This window comes from Megalopta genalis, chromosome 16 (genome assembly GCF_051020955.1).
Source record: "Megalopta genalis isolate 19385.01 chromosome 16, iyMegGena1_principal, whole genome shotgun sequence".
Classification (NCBI taxonomy): Eukaryota; Metazoa; Arthropoda; class Insecta; order Hymenoptera; family Halictidae; genus Megalopta; species Megalopta genalis.
In genome coordinates, this window is record NC_135028.1 from 5,070,033 (window position 1) to 5,089,502 (window position 19,470).

The following is a 19,470-nucleotide window of genomic DNA, read 5'->3' on the forward strand; positions in this document are numbered from 1 at the left end:
ACAGGTTCAGTACCAGTGAAAACCAATTAACGTTACGATAATTTTCCGTTTCTTACGTTTTTATCATAGAAAAGATGTAGTTTTTTACCTCAACTATGATTATATCGTCGGATAACCACTGTCTAAAAAAGGTAATCAGAAATAGGCTAGAAAAATATTTTTATATAGTTTAAGGGTCTCTCTTCATGTTCCCAAAAGTCTAGTCAAATATGAATTATGCAATATACTTTTATGTCAATTAAAAGAAATGCTGGACAACAAACGTATGATCGAAATCTTCTGAAAATGTTAATTCATTTATCACCTTAATCCATAAAAATATGTACAGTAAATTCTCCCCAATTGTCTTCCGGCTCGTAAACAAATTTGAAAAGAGGAGACACGTTTATTCAAATCTCGCGGCCCGTTGACAGTCGGTAACTATAAGAACGAACCTCGAGGCTCGAACAATCGTATCTCTTCTTTCCAAATCGTCCATTTTTGTTTGCAAATTGAAAGACAAATGGGGAGAATTTTCTGTGTTTCCGTAAAAATCAATAATCAACTCGCAAAAAAGAAACATCTCAAAGCAACTATTGCTTGCCTATTTATTAACACTATGCCGTCCGCAGATCTTAGATATGATTCCTTTGTTCGACGCCGGCATAATAGCTTGGAAATTTTAGATTGAAAAAAAAACTTCGAAGATGGCGGTAATATAAATTCCTAAAATTAAGATAAGTCATCCGAGAATTTTCGTACTTAATTCTTAGTTAACCCGAGAAAGATAACCTACGTCGCAGAGGCGCCTGCGAAATAAACAACTGACTGCACCGTGGATGACGCAAAGACTGGAAGCACCCACTTTGCCAAGGCATGTGCGAAGCAACATTGAAAATATTCTTCCAAAATCTGCTGTACAGGCTTCCACAGATGATGAAGAAGAACCCTCAGCCAAAAAAAGGCGTTATTGCAGTCTTCGCACGTCTAAAAAGAAAAGAATGTCAAAGATGACCTGTGCCAAATGCAAAAAGACAGTTTGTGGTGAACGCAAGAAAGACGTTTGTCATGACTGTCTCTAAAGAAATTTTTTATAATATTATAGTTCTTTTTACACTGATTATATTATAGTCTACTAGTTTGTAAGGATAAAACACTATTTTTTGTGATATTTTACGGGATTTGTTCCCATAAACCGAAGACTGTTGATTTTTGTTAATTTTTCATAGAGGTCTAGTGATTTAAGTTTAAAATTACTTAAAATATAAAAAAATATAATATAAATGCATTTTATTTTTACAATAATGCCAAACCTTTAAAATGACTAGATTAACTTAAATAAATATCCATTGTTAGTATAAAATTGACGCCTTAGAAAAGCATGCGCCTCTGAAGCGTATGGTTATCTTTTACGTACGTTGTCATATGGTTATCTTTCTAGGGTTAAATAAGCACAATGCTATAGTTAGTTTGCTGCCTTTTAACACCCAAGAAATATAGTTCAAATGTTATTTCAGTTTTTGAAAATGGCACCAAAGTGGTACCACCGGCATACGACAGATAGTTTTTGCATGCCACCGGACGGCATAGCGTTAAGAAACGTTTTCTCAAACTGTAACTACCGTCTCGAAACGTGTTTGCGAGGACAGAAACATCGGTTCTTCTGTTCTCGTCCCATAGACAACAAACTGTGTATATTTGAACGAGACGAGAGCGCAGCGATAGAGAGCGAAATAAAAGTTGAAGCGGGACATGACGAGGAGGAAGAAGCCGTAAAGCTTGGCCGCGGGAATTTCATATTCCCCTTCTTCGACGCGTTTTACCAGCCCAAAGGGAAGATTGGACCGGGAGTGAGGATCTTAAACTCGAAAGTTTACCCGCTGAAGTGGTTAGCCCACCGCGATCTATGTTCCTGCCCAGAATTTACAAGTCCTTAAATCGCACCACGTCGGAGTGGTTTGTTCGGCGGTGTTAAATTCTTCGCGGATTCTTCGTTTCGCCAGCCGCCCTGTGTAACTCTGATTTTGATATCTGACTTGGATTTCTCCAAGTTTTGCCACCAAGAATCAGGATAATCTTTCCTGAAATAGGATTGTTCTGTCACCAATTTCAGTGACCTTGAACATGTTGCGAGATTATTATCCTGTACGATTACTCACACGTGATTCTCAAAGGTTTTCTAAAGTCGCTCAAGAACGGATTCGGATACATTTTCGACATTTAACACGTTGACTGCCGCGTCACCCGTATTCGGGTGACAGCAAAAGTTCTCATCAGGCCTCTATTCTTGTCTTTGATATGGCATGATTCACCTCATTTGAGAAAAGTTCCTGCGGTTGTAAAAATTGTTCCCAAGCAGAGGTAGTTGATCTATCATATGGCAATATTTTCGTTTTCTCGGTATTAACTTTGATCTCGTTTTCTTTACAATACACATCCAATGTTTCCAGTTTGTCGACGAATAACTAAAATACGAAATCTCAAAAGACTTCACGAACATTGTCATTATGTTTTCGACTTAATCACACTATTAACACGTCACCCGTATTTGGGTGACAGCAAAAGTTCTCATCAGGCCACGTCACCCGTAATTCGGGTGACGCTGATTTGACTACTTACAAAGGATTTCCGAAAATATTTCGACGAATATTCTACAGGAGGTAATGAAACTATTGAATTCTTATAAAAATGGTTTATTAAAAAAATTATTCGCAGTGTATAACATTAAAACATTCTCTGCAGAGTTGAGGTTGATCAGGACAGCTTGGACAAAAAGTTGTTTGTTTTTTCAGATATGCTCGTGCCTCTGATCGGTCCATTTCGTATCTTTTATTTGAACCGTAGCTTCCTCGGTATCATCAACATTTCTTTCTTCTTCCATGACCAATTCTCGTAAAATCAATTAAAAAATCAATCAATTAAAATCAAAATCAAAATCAAAATTAAAATTAAAATCAATCAAAAAAAAATTCTTCTTCGCGATTAGCTCTACTCGTTTTCATTAAATTAATTCTAAGTGGCCGATAATCCCATACAGTGAATTATAAAATTACAATTTCATAGAAAACTGTGCTACACGCCGATATGTAAAATTACGTGACCCAATAATTAACATTTCCGTAATTAATGGTTACCGAATTTTCTAAAGTTAATTATAAAGGGTACAATTATCGCGTTCAACATGTTGCGAAACAATACGATTAATAATTTCAATTTAATCAAACACATTTCCATTTTAATTAGTCAACAATTTCAGACCGGAAAACGAGTGGGTAATGTATTGAATTGCATCGAACTACTGTGTTCCGATTAAAAACCATTTCGGGCATACTGTAGCAAGTATCTTATGCCGTAATTCTTTTTAAACATATTTTATCATTTCGTCTCTCGTTTTCCATTCATTGTACCTCGCGTTTGAAAATTTGCATTTCAAAACTCTTCGTACAGAATCCAGAAAATGTTTCGCGGATCTATTATTCGCATCCAGAGAACGTATTTTTTCCCTTAACAGTTTTAATAATCCAGAAATAATAAAACAACGCTCACATAAATTCTTCCAATGACGCTGCTGCTCCATATTTTACTTACACGTTCTGTCAGAAGTACATACGTAAAACCGGCGATCCATTCATTAATCTTTTTTAACCCTAGAAAGATAACCATATGACAACGTACGTAAAAGATAACCATACGCTTGAGAGGCGCATGCTTTTCTAAGGCGTCAATTTTATACTAACAATGGATATTTATTTAAGTTAATCTAGTCATTTTAAAGGTTTGGCATTATTGTAAAAATAAAATGCATTTATATTATATTTTTTTATATTTTAAGTAATTTTAAACTTAAATCACTAGACCTCTATGAAAAATTAACAAAAATCAACAGTCTTCGCAGGTGCCTCTGCGACGTAGGTTATCTTTCTCGGGTTAAACGTGTGCATAAAATCCGCCGAATATAATCATTACGTGCAGCAAAACTCTATTACGATGCCATGTGCTAATTTTTTGTATAATATGTACTAATGGGTTCGCTCGATGAATAAACAACGACAATGCATTGTGCGGTATACTGTGTGTACAATCGAAACGGCGAGCGAATAATTTGCACATCACCGTAGGAAACTAAATATACGGCCGTTCGCACTTTTCGGCGATAATAGAGAGCCTAACCCCTGATCGATCGCAACGTGTTGAAGGTTCGGATCGGTTAGCGGAGGACTCCGAAGAAAATCGCGCGACGATGATTGATAGTCAAAAATGCGGACGTGCTCGCACGTGCTGGAACCATTAGGGCGGGCACTTTAACGGCCCTGGGTCGTTCTATGGTGAAACAAAAAGTACTCGGCTGCTTTAGTCATCAATAAGACGTTACGTGCAATATGCAAGCGTTTTTCGTCAGACGTTGGAAATTATTTCGCTGGCATCGTGCTATCCGATACGTGGCGGCGTGTAAAATGTATCTCCCGCAAAGAAAATGGTGCGGTGGCGTTTTACGCGATTTAATTAAGCGCGAGGCAGTAGCACGAAAAGGATTGTCGGAACGTTGGAAGTTTTCTCCCCCTCGGAAACGATTCTTTGTACATCCGACGGCATGAATCCAGCGACCGTGAATTATTAATTGCCAATCAGGGCGAAATTTCTCGTTCGGTCGCGCATAGGTACGCCTGTACGATTAACCAATGAATTAGTACTTCCGCGAGCGCGGCCGGATGAGCGATTAAATTTGTAACCCCGCTGGCATTTTGAAGCTTTGCAATTCATCTGGCCCACGAGGCTGTTCAGACGAGTGTTAAATTGCGTATTTCTAGCTGCTTCTTGCCATCCTTTCCCGGGTATTCGCCGATATTTTCTACGCTCTGGGACTGTTCAATTCCGAGCCGTGTAAAGCGCCGCAGTGTAACTCTGTTTATTTTGATAAACAAGAACAACCGACGCAATTGGAAATCGCTTTTTGAAATGAGTATCTCAATCTTGTGTGTAGCACGTATTAAAAAATCTTAATGGCTTTTTGTAAAATGAGTCTTCGTTTTTCAAAAACATGAATTTTATGTTCTGTTGAAAGGTCGAGGGGCTACGATGCCACTGTGACGGATCAAAATGCAATTATAAACAATTTTATGCGCTTCTTCTTAACCCTAGAAAGATAACCATATGACAACGTACGTAAAAGATAACCATACGCTTCAGAGGCGCATGCTTTTCTAAGGCGTCAATTTTATACTAACAATGGATATTTATTTAAGTTAATCTAGTCATTTTAAAGGTTTGGCATTATTGTAAAAATAAAATGCATTTATATTATATTTTTTTATATTTTAAGTAATTTTAAACTTAAATCACTAGACCTCTATGAAAAATTAGATAGCAATATGTTTATTTCGCAGGCGCCTCTGCGACGTAGGTTATCTTTCTCGGGTTAATAAAGATGAACTTCTGTGTTCTAATGCATCAACATTATTGTCTAAATCAATATTTAGAAAATCCCTTGTGTATCTCTCTAGCTATTTTAATGTAGATACAGAAAAACTTTGTTTCTTGTTCTCGAACAAAATTTACGACACTTATGTTGCAAGTCTCAGAAAACCGCAATTTAAGTATCGACTACTTTGCTGTTGCCATTTTGAAACACAGAAATAAAACAAGATTTTGTTGCACGCACCAAAACGTGTCTAAAAAAATTGCCGTAAATAGTTCTTCCATTTATTTATTTATCTACTCGTCGTAAATAATTAAAACCTGAAATATGTTTTCCCTGAAAACGAAGGTTCATTTTGAAAAATGCGCTTGAGCTTTTTCAGCACTGGTTACATATTGAAAGATTTAGATACTCTTCCTCAAAAAGCGATTTCCAACTCAACGTTTCTCCCTGTGAAACATGCAAGATTGATATAAAGTGAAGTGGCGTAAGCACGTAAACGGGGCAAGTGCATTAAACAGTTGTATTTATTATTGCATCAGTCAAATTGTAGTATCACGTTAGTGAAATTCTACAATAAGTTAGTATTTCCTCTCGAACATAAATGTCGTGATGAAACATGCAATTCTCGTCTACTTAACCGCTTAACAGCCACGATTCCCATTTAGGGATTTTGGAATTTTGTGCACACCGCACTTGGCGCGAAGAATATATCAGATGCGTTTGACAGTTCAATGTCATTTTATACATATCTTTCAAAATTTTTTATAGCAGACGGTGTGTATTCTGTGTTTCGTTTCTTTTCAACAAGTGAACGAATTTGGAAATCATCTGTAACAAAATGATCATATTTGAAGCATGATATTTTTGGTTTGGTTTTTATATTATAATTAAATACCATACATATAAATATGTAATTTAGAGGTTATAGTAACTATGTATGTATAACTCAATCTTTTGTTTTTCATACAATAAAAAAGCTTTTCCTTTTTTCTTTTATTCATGTAACCTACCACAATCCCTATCTAGAACTTTTCAAGAATATCAAATATTTTAACAACATAATTTGAGTATAATTACATTGTTACACAACTTCTTGCTCATATATATAACTTATCCCGTCAAAAATTAAAAAAAAGATTTGGCAGTTAATGGATAATGTGACATGTAAATTTAGACGTGTACAGTATTCTCTCCCAAAATGTCAAAATCTTGCTATGCCATGAATGACGCGGTGCTATTGCTACGCCTATGTAATTTATCGATTTCCTCGCTACGCCGATGCGAAAGTCCGTTGCAATCAAACGCGGCGCACGCCACGAATTCCCGAAGGAGACCGCAAAATGGTCTGTTTGGGTGTGAGTCAGGTAAAAAAAATCACGAAGCTACAAGATGCATGGTAGGTACTAGGTACGTGACTATCGAATCGTGGCATCTGTTTTCCGAATGTCGTAGAATAGAGGTAATTTATCCTTCGAATGTCGTCAAAGTAAAGCAACTCTTTTTCGTAGGCTCGAATAGCATAACTTTACTGATATTTTCTTCCGAACGACATACATACCTTTTTCGACGTTGCCTTTAATATTTCATATGTTAAGAATCGGTTTTTCTAATGCTTTTTTCATAAATAAAATAAGTTACTTGCTATGTAGGCAGCTCGATAATATATATATATATATATTAATATTAATTAATATTAATAATTTTATCATTATATATATATATTAATATTAATTAATATTAATAATTTTATCATTAATATTATTTTTTTATAATATATCTATTATTTATAATATTAATAATAATGACTATTATTAATATTATAAATAATAGATATATTATAAAAAAATAATATTAATGATAAAATTATTAATATTAATAATAGTAATTATTAATGTTATCATTATTAACACGTTAAGCGCCGCGTCGACCACATACGGGTGACACTAATTTTTGACCAATTTTGAGGATTCATTTTCATTGTAATATATTCAAACAATCACAATTTAATTAGGATGTCTCGGATACGAAAGCGTTCTAATGTCATCCACAATTTTAACTTTCTAGTTTCGCTTTCATTGATTAAATTGTTTTGTCGTTATGGGAATTGTAGGGGTTGTTTTTCGGCGCTCAACGTGTTAATATTAATAATAATCATAACAAAATTTTAGTTCAAAATTTTTCTATACATAAGGTCATGGGTCCGTCTAGACTCGAACGTGGGACTGCGCGTGAACGCCGAACTGCCGTTTTACTGTGAACATTAATATATCGTCAAAGTCATCACCGCCAGCAGTATTACGAAGGTCTTACATGACGGTTGTTGTTTATCGATAAGTCGTTAATTATTTTATTTACATTTTTTGGCACTAAGTGTACACGTACCATCATCTTTCCAATAGTCACCGAATCTATTCTCAAAAATGGAGATTTTTAGAATGAGTTCAACCAAATAAGTACCGCGTAAACGTGCATAATATTCACAATCTGCCGGTGTGTCGCGATATCGCCTTACGACATAAAGGCATAAAGCTGAATGGTTCCGACTGCTCGGTACTTCCGGTGTTAAAACAACAGCCGTTTGTCTCTTTGCCCATTGAACGACCCTCGTGTCATAAAGCGGCCTTTATTTAGCAATTGCGTTCGACGAGAACGATTCAGTTGGACTTGACGCGCGGTCGTGATCAGCGGGAAAAAGAGAGTGCCGTCGAAATCTATCCGGCGAAGTGGGATACAGCTTTTTATCCAGGCCAATGCGAAGCCACTAAACGCGAAACAGTTAATTGGCAATCGGATTAACGCGGCGCCGAATTCAATATTCGCACTGCAGAGCGAGCTTCATTCGTTTTTCGGCGATGGTTATTAACCAATTAGTCCTTTCCGCGACTTTCGTCGTATTTAATTGTTTCCCGCCCCTACCGTTCACGCGTGCGTTTAACGCTGGCCGCTGTCTCTCTTTCTTTCACTCTCTCCATCTCTCTCCCCCGCTCTCTCTTTCTCTCTCATACTCTCCGCTCCTCTCTCTCCCCCTCTCGTTTTCTCTCTCTCACTCTCACTCTCACTCTCCCGCCGTTTCTTTTGCCATTGCAACGTCCGCGGGGCGCACGGAATTATGCGACATCGTGGCGAACTTCTCGCGGCTTTACGCAATCTTCTGTGAAACGCGGCGAAAACTTTGCGCCAAGAATTCCGAGTTGCCGCGGTGATATAATGCAACGGGCTGTAATTTTCGCCTAGCACACAACGTTCAAAATTTCTATCCAAGTTTTACAATTCAACGGTCCTCCTTCGGGCCGACGACCGATGTGAATCACGATGAAACAATCGGAAAGTTAGCGTCGGTAACCGGTCCCGACCGGCTGGAATTGGCGCGCCAGGGAAAACTTGGAGCTTTGCACGAAACCCTCTCGCAGAAAAAATCGGAGAGGTAAACCGGTGCACGATGTGTGTGTCACTGATTTACCTGCACAAAATCGATTTTTTTTCGAATATACATACGTATACGTAAGCGAGGGGGCGTCGCAGAATTTTTGACATTTTGTTGGAAATCATGAATGTTACATCTTTTACATCTGTCTTACCACCGAACAGCAATGCATTTCTTTCTCGTTTGTTTTTGACTACATTCATAGAAATGTTGATGGTTCTTGTCTCTCTTCATTTTGAGTGTGTAAGAATTATCTGTCGGTGATATTCTAGTGTATCCACTACCATAAAACATAGTATTGGAAGTATTAATAGTAAATGTTGTATTAGTTTTCGTTTTCACTGATATTTTTTGTTATTTAATTTAATTCACTTCTCGGTTAATCAATTAAAAGACTTTTTAGTTTGTGGCATCCATTAAAAATGCTATAAACTTCATTTGAAATATTTCACGTACTGAAATATTTGGTAGATATGAATAATCTTTGCAGAGAAAGACAAATAATTTATAATGTATTTGTTAATGAAAATATTCGATGAGAAGAATTTATGTATGATTCAGATTTTGATGTATGTTCATTAGGTCTAGGTGTCGCTGGCGTGTGGTAAGGAACGTAACAATCGTTTAAACAGTTATATTTATGCTACGGTGTTCGTTTGCTATATGTTACAATATCGCAAGTTCAATGAAAGTTCTGTGATGACTAGTGAGGCATATGGTGGTATGTTTGTCGACGAAGAGCAGTTCCTTTTTATTCTGAACAAGTACCACGTTACATCTTGAAATTGCCTAAAACATGACTATAAAATACTAAAATGCAACAATTATAACAACCGTGTTTACTGTTTCGACTTGTTTCACAAAACTGTAACTTTCGTACAGGGATTAAAGCAGGAAAGAAAGAACGAAAGAAATGTCTACTAGACTCTAGCTTCTCGTAATGAACGCAAACCATTTCTCCTTCGCAAAAGATGCGCAATACCATTGTGCACGTCAACAATAAACCTAGAAAGTTTAAGTGAAACGACGAGCAACTTGGTGCAATTCTTTCGGCCAGCTAGATCGCTGGAACAGCAGCCTGGCCATCGCAGGAAATTGCACGGCGTCGCTCGAAACGCAGAGTAGATCACGCGAGGTTACGTTTAATCGATTCATGGGAATGCCCGGCGGCCCGCCAAGTAATTGCAAAGAGTGACAAGAAGTTATATTCTCGGTGGAATTTCCCGTGGTCCGGCCCGCGGGACTCGCGGCGCGCCGCGTAAGAAAAATATTGTAATTTAACGTTGTCGCCGCCGGAAGAAAAAGTGGCCTTTGAGATCGTTTCCTTTTGCTCGCCGGCAGTTTGAAAAGTTTCTGTGTTGAACGGCCGCGCGACACGAACCTTTGTCCACGTGGAATTCAACAGACCCGTTTCTTGGAGACGGCCACCGGCGGCTGGCGCACGGATTTCAGGGAGCGCCGTAACGTTTTAAAAACGTAATCCTCGTTAAATTATAATCTCGCGGCGCTCGCTGTGGCCCGCCGCGCCGGTCCGGCAAACTTGGTCTTAACTTCGCCGTGAACGGTATCAGCGGAGACCACCAGTAGTCCGGGTAATTATAGAATAGCACGCTAATCAACTTGTAATACCACCGCTAACTCAAACGCGACATTGTTCGGCCGATAAACTGTCTGCTCCCGTAATTAGACTGCTAACGCGGGGTCATTGGTGTAATAATAGGATAAGAAAGTGTAATCCGGGACGCTCTTCCAGACGTTCATGTTTTACAAAGTGCCTTATCTCTTTCGAATGTAGGTATTATTATTGCTGCTATCATTCTAGATTAATATGCCGGTTCGATGAACGATTCTGGTGAATCGACGGTACGTAGCACCGTTCGAAACATCATTTGTCAGATCTTTTAACACGTTCAGTGCCGCATTCATATATAGGAGACTCTAATTCTCTAGTTTCAGACTCATTAACACGTTCCGTGCCACGTGTACCATCGATGGTACACGCTTGCATGTTTACTTAGTGAACTGAACAAATTGTTTACAAGAAATTTAGAACCGAAGAATCAATTTCCACCGCAAGAATGGGCGTTGATAAGTTTTTGTTACGTTGTTATGTGTACGAGAATTAATAATTGCACGTAATACATCAAGTTTTAGTAAAGTATCAAAGTGTGAAGATTCGAGTAAAAAAAGCTCGGCACGGAACGTGTTAATTAACCCTCAGCTGACTGACCCTGGGTGATATTTAATCTGAATAGAATGTAAACAATGTTACGCTCATCATTTACAGTTCCTGTGAGTATTCAACACAGAGGCGAACAATGAAATGCTGCGTAAAAAATTCTAATTTAGAAACAAATTCTAGTTCATGTGTTTGTAAAATTTCGCTTGAAATAATGTAATATATGGCGGTGTCGGAAGAAAATTTTTTAAGCGAGGACGAAGTAGGTCATTCGAAGTAACTTTTTCCTTAGCGAAAATGCAATTCGCGGCTTTGTTTACGAGTCATTAACGAACAACACTGCCCAATGAGAAGCGAGCTCGCCTAGCGTTAGGTGGCCGAGCCAATCAGCGGAACTGGACTTCGACCGCTCGTTGGCTCGACCACCTCGCGCCGGTTGATCTCACCTCTCATTGGTCACTGTTTTTCGTTAACCCCTTGACATACCATTTTCTTCGCAGTTACTGCGATTAAATATTTTTCCATTGCAATACATTCTTAGAAGGGAAAGAAAATTGAAGCTTATTGTGTGACTAAGTTTACTTGAATGCTTTAAATATTGATGACAAGAGATTAAAATTTTATTCCAATTTTAAAGGACAGAATAACTACTATACTCGATAAGTTATTACTAGAAATTTTCGTGACGAGTCGGACTCGTCCAAGTATGGCAAGGGGTTAATAAACAAAGCTGCAGATTACATTTTCGCTAAGGGAAAAGTTACTTCAAATGACCCGAGAAATCGCCCCTTTCCGAGTGTTAAGAAATAAATATAAATAATAATATATAATCTTAGGAATTGATTTAAGACACTCACCTCGACACTGTTAATCATATTTTTAAAGTTACCTTTTGTAGACCGTTAACCCTTCGTACTGCAACTTATTTCACAACTACATTGATTAGCATTTATTTGTTACTAATAAATTCCTACGCCAGACAGAAAATTTGTGTTTATTATATGGTAACATTTACTGCAATATTCAAATATTAATGACAGATGAGCAGAATTTAATTTCGATTTAAAAAATGTAAATAACGTACAGACTTAGTAGATCGCGTTTCAAATCTTCATAAAGAGTCTGACACGATATTATAGGATCTAACCGGCTATGAAGAAAATATGGAGGTATTTGGTAAGGAATGTTAATAAATTTTGAAGAATTTGGTTTTACTAGAGTACTCGTCAGTAAAGTTAACTCTAGCAAATCCTGTCGACGTGAGGAGATCGTAAGGATCGCTTACGGGCGATGTAGGGGTCACTGACGAATCAGGTAGTTGTGGGAAAGGAGTCGACCCATTTGACATCTGCTGGCAACTGCAGTAAGCAGCTGCTACAGATCCTTTACTTTTTCTGTAGTTTATCATGTAACAGTTCTTTAGATGATTAAATCCCAAGAAATCGACTACATTTATAAATTGCTTCGTGACCACAGTAGACACAATTTCATTCGTTTCACGACGATTTATTTATTCGATGTATATATATAAATGTATATGTAATGTAGTATATATATCGAATAAATAAATCGTCGTGAAACGAATGAAATATATATATATATATTTCGATACATGATTTGTAAGCAACCAACTAGATCGCATTCGTCGGCATTGGACGCGAAACCTTCGTCGATTTTCATCTGTCCAGGGGCTTTTGCTAGTTTTTTTGGTAAAAGAAAATTTTCTTGAAAAGAGTGCAGAATGTGTGAACCGATCCTGATAATTTCGAACTGTGTTATAGAGAACGATATTCTGAACAATTTTTTCCTTTTGAAAAATCAGCCGTCAACCCTGGTTTCTGAAATCTTTGCAAAAAATTGTTGCTACTATCGCGTTCAATTCTGCTTATACGTGCATGTTGCGACACGTGCACGCGTCAGCTGTCGCCGCTCATCTTTTCTTTCTGTCTATACGTCGCGGTGACCGAGTAATAATAATAAAGTTTGTTCCCAAAATCATCAAGTTCGGTGCAGCCGTTCTGCATAATTTAGCTATGTTTAAAAAAAAGAAAAAACTAGTAAAAGCACATCACTTTTCCAAGCACACCGCCGATTTATATTCCTTTTCGATGATAAAATAAAGTGTTCGAGAAAGAAACCAGAGAAAATAAAGCACGTGGGGCACTGAACTCGAATTATAGAAAAACGTTCCTTATTACGATAGAAATTAGAAAGACCAATAACTTTTCTCTTGAATTTGAGAATCCGCCATATTTTCGGATGTCAAGAGCTGCGAAGACTTTCGCAATTGCACATAAGGCAGTCGAAAAGTTGCTTCACAAAAACATGTGCACATTTCACAATGCGAAGGTTAATTTCGTATGCGATCACCTCGATGAAACTGCAATATAATATTCCTCACAGAAGACGTCACACGTGTTACTAATAATTATCGTTGAATGGATCGTTCATTTCTTTGAAAGTAGACTGCAGATTCGTGTGAAAGAATTGCTGTATCAAGCATAAAGACCGAGACCTGGATAAAATCTTATTGCAATGGTGTTTTTAAATTCTTCTGGGGCATTCACTGTTTCGCGTTAAATCTGTAGTCTACTTACCAAATATTGCTTTCACGGTGCTGATCATATTTTATGATGTTATTCGACGTGCCAATGTTATCTACATATTATATATTATCAGAATAATATCAAAAGTGAACATCCTCAGAGCGAGCGTGCGGATAGTTTGGTGGAAAAGGTCCAGTTCCAATTGGTCTCTGATCTTCTCCTGGTATAATGAGCCCCGACCGTGGGACACATTTCGCCCGGTACGTTAAACAGACAAGATGTCGGCAACAGTCTTCCGTTTCATGACACTAAAATAACATTTAAATAAATAATTGTTTATGTAAATAAATAGATATTAGAAGAACGCGTCATGTTCGTTCATAAAATGACTGCGAATCTTTGTGCAAAGTGAAAATGTTCTGCTGCAATTAAAGGAAATAGAAGCCCGAGAGATATACACTTTTTAATATTTGTGACAACCAGAAAATAATTATGATATGTTGATATTCTTCGAGCATTTTCATGGTTAAATTGCGCGAAATTGTAAATATTGGTTATTCTACATATCTGTATTTTTTCAATGTTGGTATATATGAAGAATATCAACCTACGTTCTCTTCGTAATACATTAAATATTATAACAATAAACTCACTAGCCCAAGCCATGGGCTGCATTTTGCTCTGCCAAAATAGCCGCCGACCAAAGCGTTCTGGCAGGAACTAATATGAACAGTAATTGCAACGATCACACACAGCAGCAGAAATTTCATTCTAGCGAGCAATCTTGAGGGCTGCAAATATCATTGAAAGAATTATTTGGACGTCCAACTAGAATTTCTAAAGAGTCTAGAGCGGGATAATCTTAAGAACATTTTAAAAGCAATTTTACTCGTTTAAAAGTACCGCAACAGTTTGTACTTTGAGGCCAACGAACAATGACTACGTTGTGAAAACAACCATTTCACAACTGTAAATTAAAAACGATGCAAAAACGTAAAAGTGGGTAGTTTATGACATAAATTCTTTTCAAACTAAAGCTAACCTTGCAGAAACTTACGTACGCTAAGAAATGAACACTCCACATCCAACTGTGCTCAGAACTGACATGAAAATGGGAATTCCCCGTATTTATACCTGCAGATTAGACAAGTTGCAATCACCTGTATACACGCCTTATCGCAGAACTCCATTGCGCCCTAGATACAGAGAGTTTACGATTAACACAACAATTCTTTTCTTACCATCAATTCTCTAAATTATGTTACTTTACAATATACACTTATGTTTGTACAAGAAACGTGTAACACGGAAAATACGTTACAAACACAATGGAAAATTAATTTTGCGTTCTCCTGGCTCTTTGTTTGAATTATTACGTTTTAATTATTGAATCATATGATCATTTATTGAAAAATGTATTTCTTAAAAATGATAACTTTTTAATCCTTTTAATACCTTAATATTTAATAGCTTGAATAGCTTGAATTATTTTTCGGTCTTAAATTTTAAGATTTGACATCAAATTAGCAGTTCGGTAGTCATATCTGAAATAAGAATACAGAGCACCCATCATATCTAGTATTTTTCAGTAATTATAACAATTTTACACAGATTAGTTCGTGATAAATCGAGCTAAATGAAAGAACTGAAATTGCTGTGTAAGGCTGACGAGGAATATTCATCGATTCAAATAGTAATTACTAATCAATATTATATTTTGTTGGACAACATCATGGCTTTCATGTGGCTAATTATCGTATACGTATACATTTCAATTGATAAAATAGTATATACGTTTTAGCCCTATAATAAATATGTACGCCTGCTTACATGAGCTCGTTAGAGAAGTAGTCGGCGCAGTTATCAATAAATTAATACAATTCGGTTTAACCAGGGGATGTCAAATTTTCATAGCAATAATTACGCATTCGCTTCAATTAGGAACAGAAAAACTTCATCGCTCCGCGGAATAATTTTCCATAATTTTCGATTTTGGCAATTAACGAAGGTAAATATACGCAACAGATGAAATATACAAATACTTATCGGTAATAAATTTAATAAAATTATCAATATTAATGAACGGATGATTTACATGATTTATGAATCGCGTACTCTAAATGCTAATACTAATACTTTACTAATACCAAAACAAGCTAAACATTAAATAATATAAAATTCGAGAAATGATCAGTAAAATTTTATGATAACGCAAATTTTGATGAATTTCAAGCGCAGTCTGGGAAATAAGAGGTAAATATTACTAATCTTTTTGATAAGAGTCCTGATAAGTTCAAAATAAAATCACAGTGAATTACGCTTTCCTCGTTACATTTTTATTTACAAATTTTACAAATTTTACAATTTTTATTCATTTTTATATTTTAATAGTTCGTACTGCTCATAAGAAGGAGAAACCGCAACGACGAAAAAATAAGTGTGCATTATTATTAAAATAAGTGTGGTTTATTATTATAAACCGCAGCAATCGATATGCAATACACACCGCATAAATGAGAAAACAGTCATCAAAATATATGAAATGATTATAAATATAATACACTTACCGGTTCCTATAATTATTGACATTTACTTTCCGTACATGTCGTCTTCATGATTTATATGAGCCGTTTATTTTGAAAGTGGCATAAGTCACACTTTTTTTTTTAAGTGAAAAGATACCGTTCAATTGTAATTAGTGTTACCATTAACTCGATTTTTTTGAAAAAGTGACTTATGCCACATTCAACATAAATGGCTCACATTTAACTCGACCATGGCATAGGTGCCAACTAAGCTGATTCCAACAAATACCATTAATTTTCTTAATGTTTTCAGACGATGTTTGCTTGAATGCTCTTCTTGAAAGAAAAATTCTATATTACATTTCCCTTTCATGTTAGTGCCTATACAAGATTCTAAAATGTTAGAGCGTTTTATGAAAATCAGTTATAAACTTTATAATTGGTTATAGTTAACTATATCTTTCGTTAAATTAAACAATAGACAATAACATTAGAATCATTAAGAAAAAACGGAAATTGTAGTAATTTTCTGTACTATTAATATTTTCTAGAAACAAAAGTGACTTTAATTTTTTTTTAATGGAATGCTACATATTTGTTTACATCATATGAAAGCGGGAATTGAAACGAGACTATGGTCTTCAGATTCATACAAGAGCAAGATTATTTATTTAGTTTCAGTACATCCGTGCAAAAAAATAACAGACGAAGTAAAAAATACAAAGAAAGATATCCACAGAAATATCTTCTTCAATGAAACAGAAATTCTGGAGTCGAAACATCAGAGGTTCCGTCGACTAACTCAATCGAAGAATAGAAAATTAGATATATTTCCTTATTTATACAAGAAGATCCGTCTACTTCGACAAGAAAAATGGCCAATCAATGTGATGTTTTAATTGCATTGACACAATGTTCCGTAATTGAATGGTTACAAACATTTCAAATATCAAAACGTAGAAACTTTACAGGATTCTGATTACCCACGGTATATTGTGAATTTTATAATTGGTTCCCAACAAATAATATGAATGTTTGCAAAGTTTAGAGAAAAATACTATGGTCCGATGAATTCAGTTTTGATAATAACATCACGTATAATCTACAGTACATTTAAAAATATCAAGGTCTCCTTTGTTTCTAGAAAAATATTAAAAATTGAGATACGCCGTCACATTGTCAGTAAGATATACTACAATTTCCCCGAGACTTTCGTTTATAATAATATAAATAATATAAATAATCAGGAACATCCAGTGCACGCGTGCGTACGTGCATTCGTAAAAGTGGCGTAATGACGAATCGAAAGGCAAAGACGATAAACAATATCGTCACGCGATAACCCACGAAGAGTGTCGGGTCATGGGTGTCGAGTGAGGGCAGTGACCGATTTCAAATTGGCGGTCGTCGAACACCGAGTTCGAACGTTCACCAATCAGAAAACATTACCAGAAGACGATAAGCCGTTAAGAACAGTAACGATTGTTTCTTTTGTTTTTGCGTGAGCGTGTGTGTTTGATTTGATTGAAGAGACAGTGCGAGCTAAGAAATATTTATAGATAGCGCGGGAAGCTATTGTGTGGGGAGCACGTGTGTTGTGTGAACGTATGTTTCTTTAATCATTATTATAATATATGTACGTATGTATGTATGTATGTATGTATGTATATATGTATGTATACATTTGTTCCCTTACAGGATACAAGAGATCCTCTCTTTTTTTACAACTCCTTTGAACCTCAACTCTTTCATGTCTTCACTCCCTCTCTTTCATAATTCCTTTCTTCTTTTCTGTGGCCTTACTCCTACACTCGTCCTTTCCGCTTCCTTTTTCTCTTTCATTCATACTTTTCTTCCTGTCTTTCCTTTTTCTCCCCACCTATTTATGCCATCGTATCCTTATCTTCCGCTGAATCCTATTTCTTTCCTGCATCTATCCAGCACGTGCTCCCACGTTTCCGTTTCTTCACCTTATCTTCTGCACCGTTTTTCTCCTTCTTCCTCCCAATACCCTTTCCTCCCCCTCATATCGTTTCTCTCTGTATTCCCTTCCTCATTTTCCTCTTCTAATCTCCTCCTCCTTGCTCTCTCTTCTATAAATTTCTTTCTTCCTTCCACTCATTTTGATACCTTCTTTCTTTCCCTTGTTTAGTTTCTTTTTGTTTTAGACACTGTTTCACCCATGCACTTTCCATTCCTTCTCTTAACTTTTCTTCAAATTTTCACGCCCTTTTTGCACTTCTCGCTCTCAACTGTTCCCTTTCCGTCTTCTCCCTCTCCATGTAGTCTGGTGTCGACCATGTAATACCCATCTCAAATAACGTTCCTGTATTGCTTCCACTTACCCCCTTTCATCCCATCCCCGCACCACTACACCATATCCCATAACTGACCATATTAGTACTCCGGAAAACCATACCCTTCTTATGAAAGTGTCTTTGAAATACCTCTTTCAATAACATATATAATAATACCTCCCTAATCCTGTTTTCTCTATGCCCTTCTTCTTGCACGTATCCTAGTAATTTTGTCCCTTCTACTTCTTCTATTGTCCTTTCTCCTCATCCTCATACTTTCTTCTCTTCCTTTCTTCAGACAAACCTTATCACCTTTGTCTTTGCTCTGTTGACTTCAAGCCCTTTCTTCTCTTATATAATCCCTGAATTCTTCCCTCAATAGTCACATTCCATTCTCAGTAATACCAAATCATCTGGAAATTGTACCATGTCTATCTTTTTACCTGGCCCTTTCACTCCGCCTTCCCTTTTCTTCCTCGCCCTTTTTTCCAAGTCTGCCGTATAATAATTTTGCGCTCTATAGGCACCCTTGTCTTACACCCCTTCTCCCTTCTAAATTTCTCACCCATCTCTCCTACCACTCTAGTCTTTCCCCTAACCTTTCACTTATCCCTCTTTCCTTCAACGCTTCCCCCACAGGTTTCACCTAAACACGCTGTCAAACGCCGCCTTTAGGGCCTACAAAGCATCCGATTACTTTCCCCTAACTCGCCTAGCGCTAAGCGGCCGAGCCAATCGGCGGAACTGGGCTTCGACCGCTCGTTCGCTCGGCCGCCTTGCATCAACTGAGCTCACCTCTCATTGGTCACTGTTTTTCGTTAAATAACTCGCAAACAAAGACGCGGATTGCATTTTCGCTGAAGAAAAAATTGCCTCAAATAATCTCAGGAATCGTCCCTTTCCGGGTTTTAACGTAATTATGGAACACCCCATATATATTGCTTATTATTCCTCTTCCTTTTCTAAATCCTGTTTGATCATCCGGTACCATTTTCATTTCCTCAACCTCTCTTTCCAGTCTTTCTTTTAACACTATCGTGTACATCTTATATAGTGTGTTCAACAATGTTACACGTCTATAATACTCCACCGTCTTTCCGT

The 19,470-nt window shown here is 36.8% G+C and overlaps 2 protein-coding genes across 4 annotated transcripts in view; one reads left to right on the forward strand and one right to left on the reverse strand.

Annotated features, from left to right (window-relative positions):
- Positions 1-19,470, forward strand: part of LOC117227501 (glutamate receptor ionotropic, kainate 2) — a 259,682-nt gene that overhangs the window by 61,377 nt on the left and 178,835 nt on the right. The window lies entirely within an intron of this gene.
- Positions 11,980-14,679, reverse strand: LOC143260653 (uncharacterized). Its single transcript, XM_076526837.1, has 3 exons — positions 14,605-14,679; positions 14,201-14,338; positions 11,980-13,855 (listed from the first exon to the last, which is right to left on the reverse strand). Exons 1-3 carry the CDS (start codon positions 14,629-14,631, stop codon positions 13,688-13,690), a joined length of 333 nt encoding a protein of 110 aa, XP_076382952.1. The 5' UTR covers positions 14,632-14,679; the 3' UTR covers positions 11,980-13,687.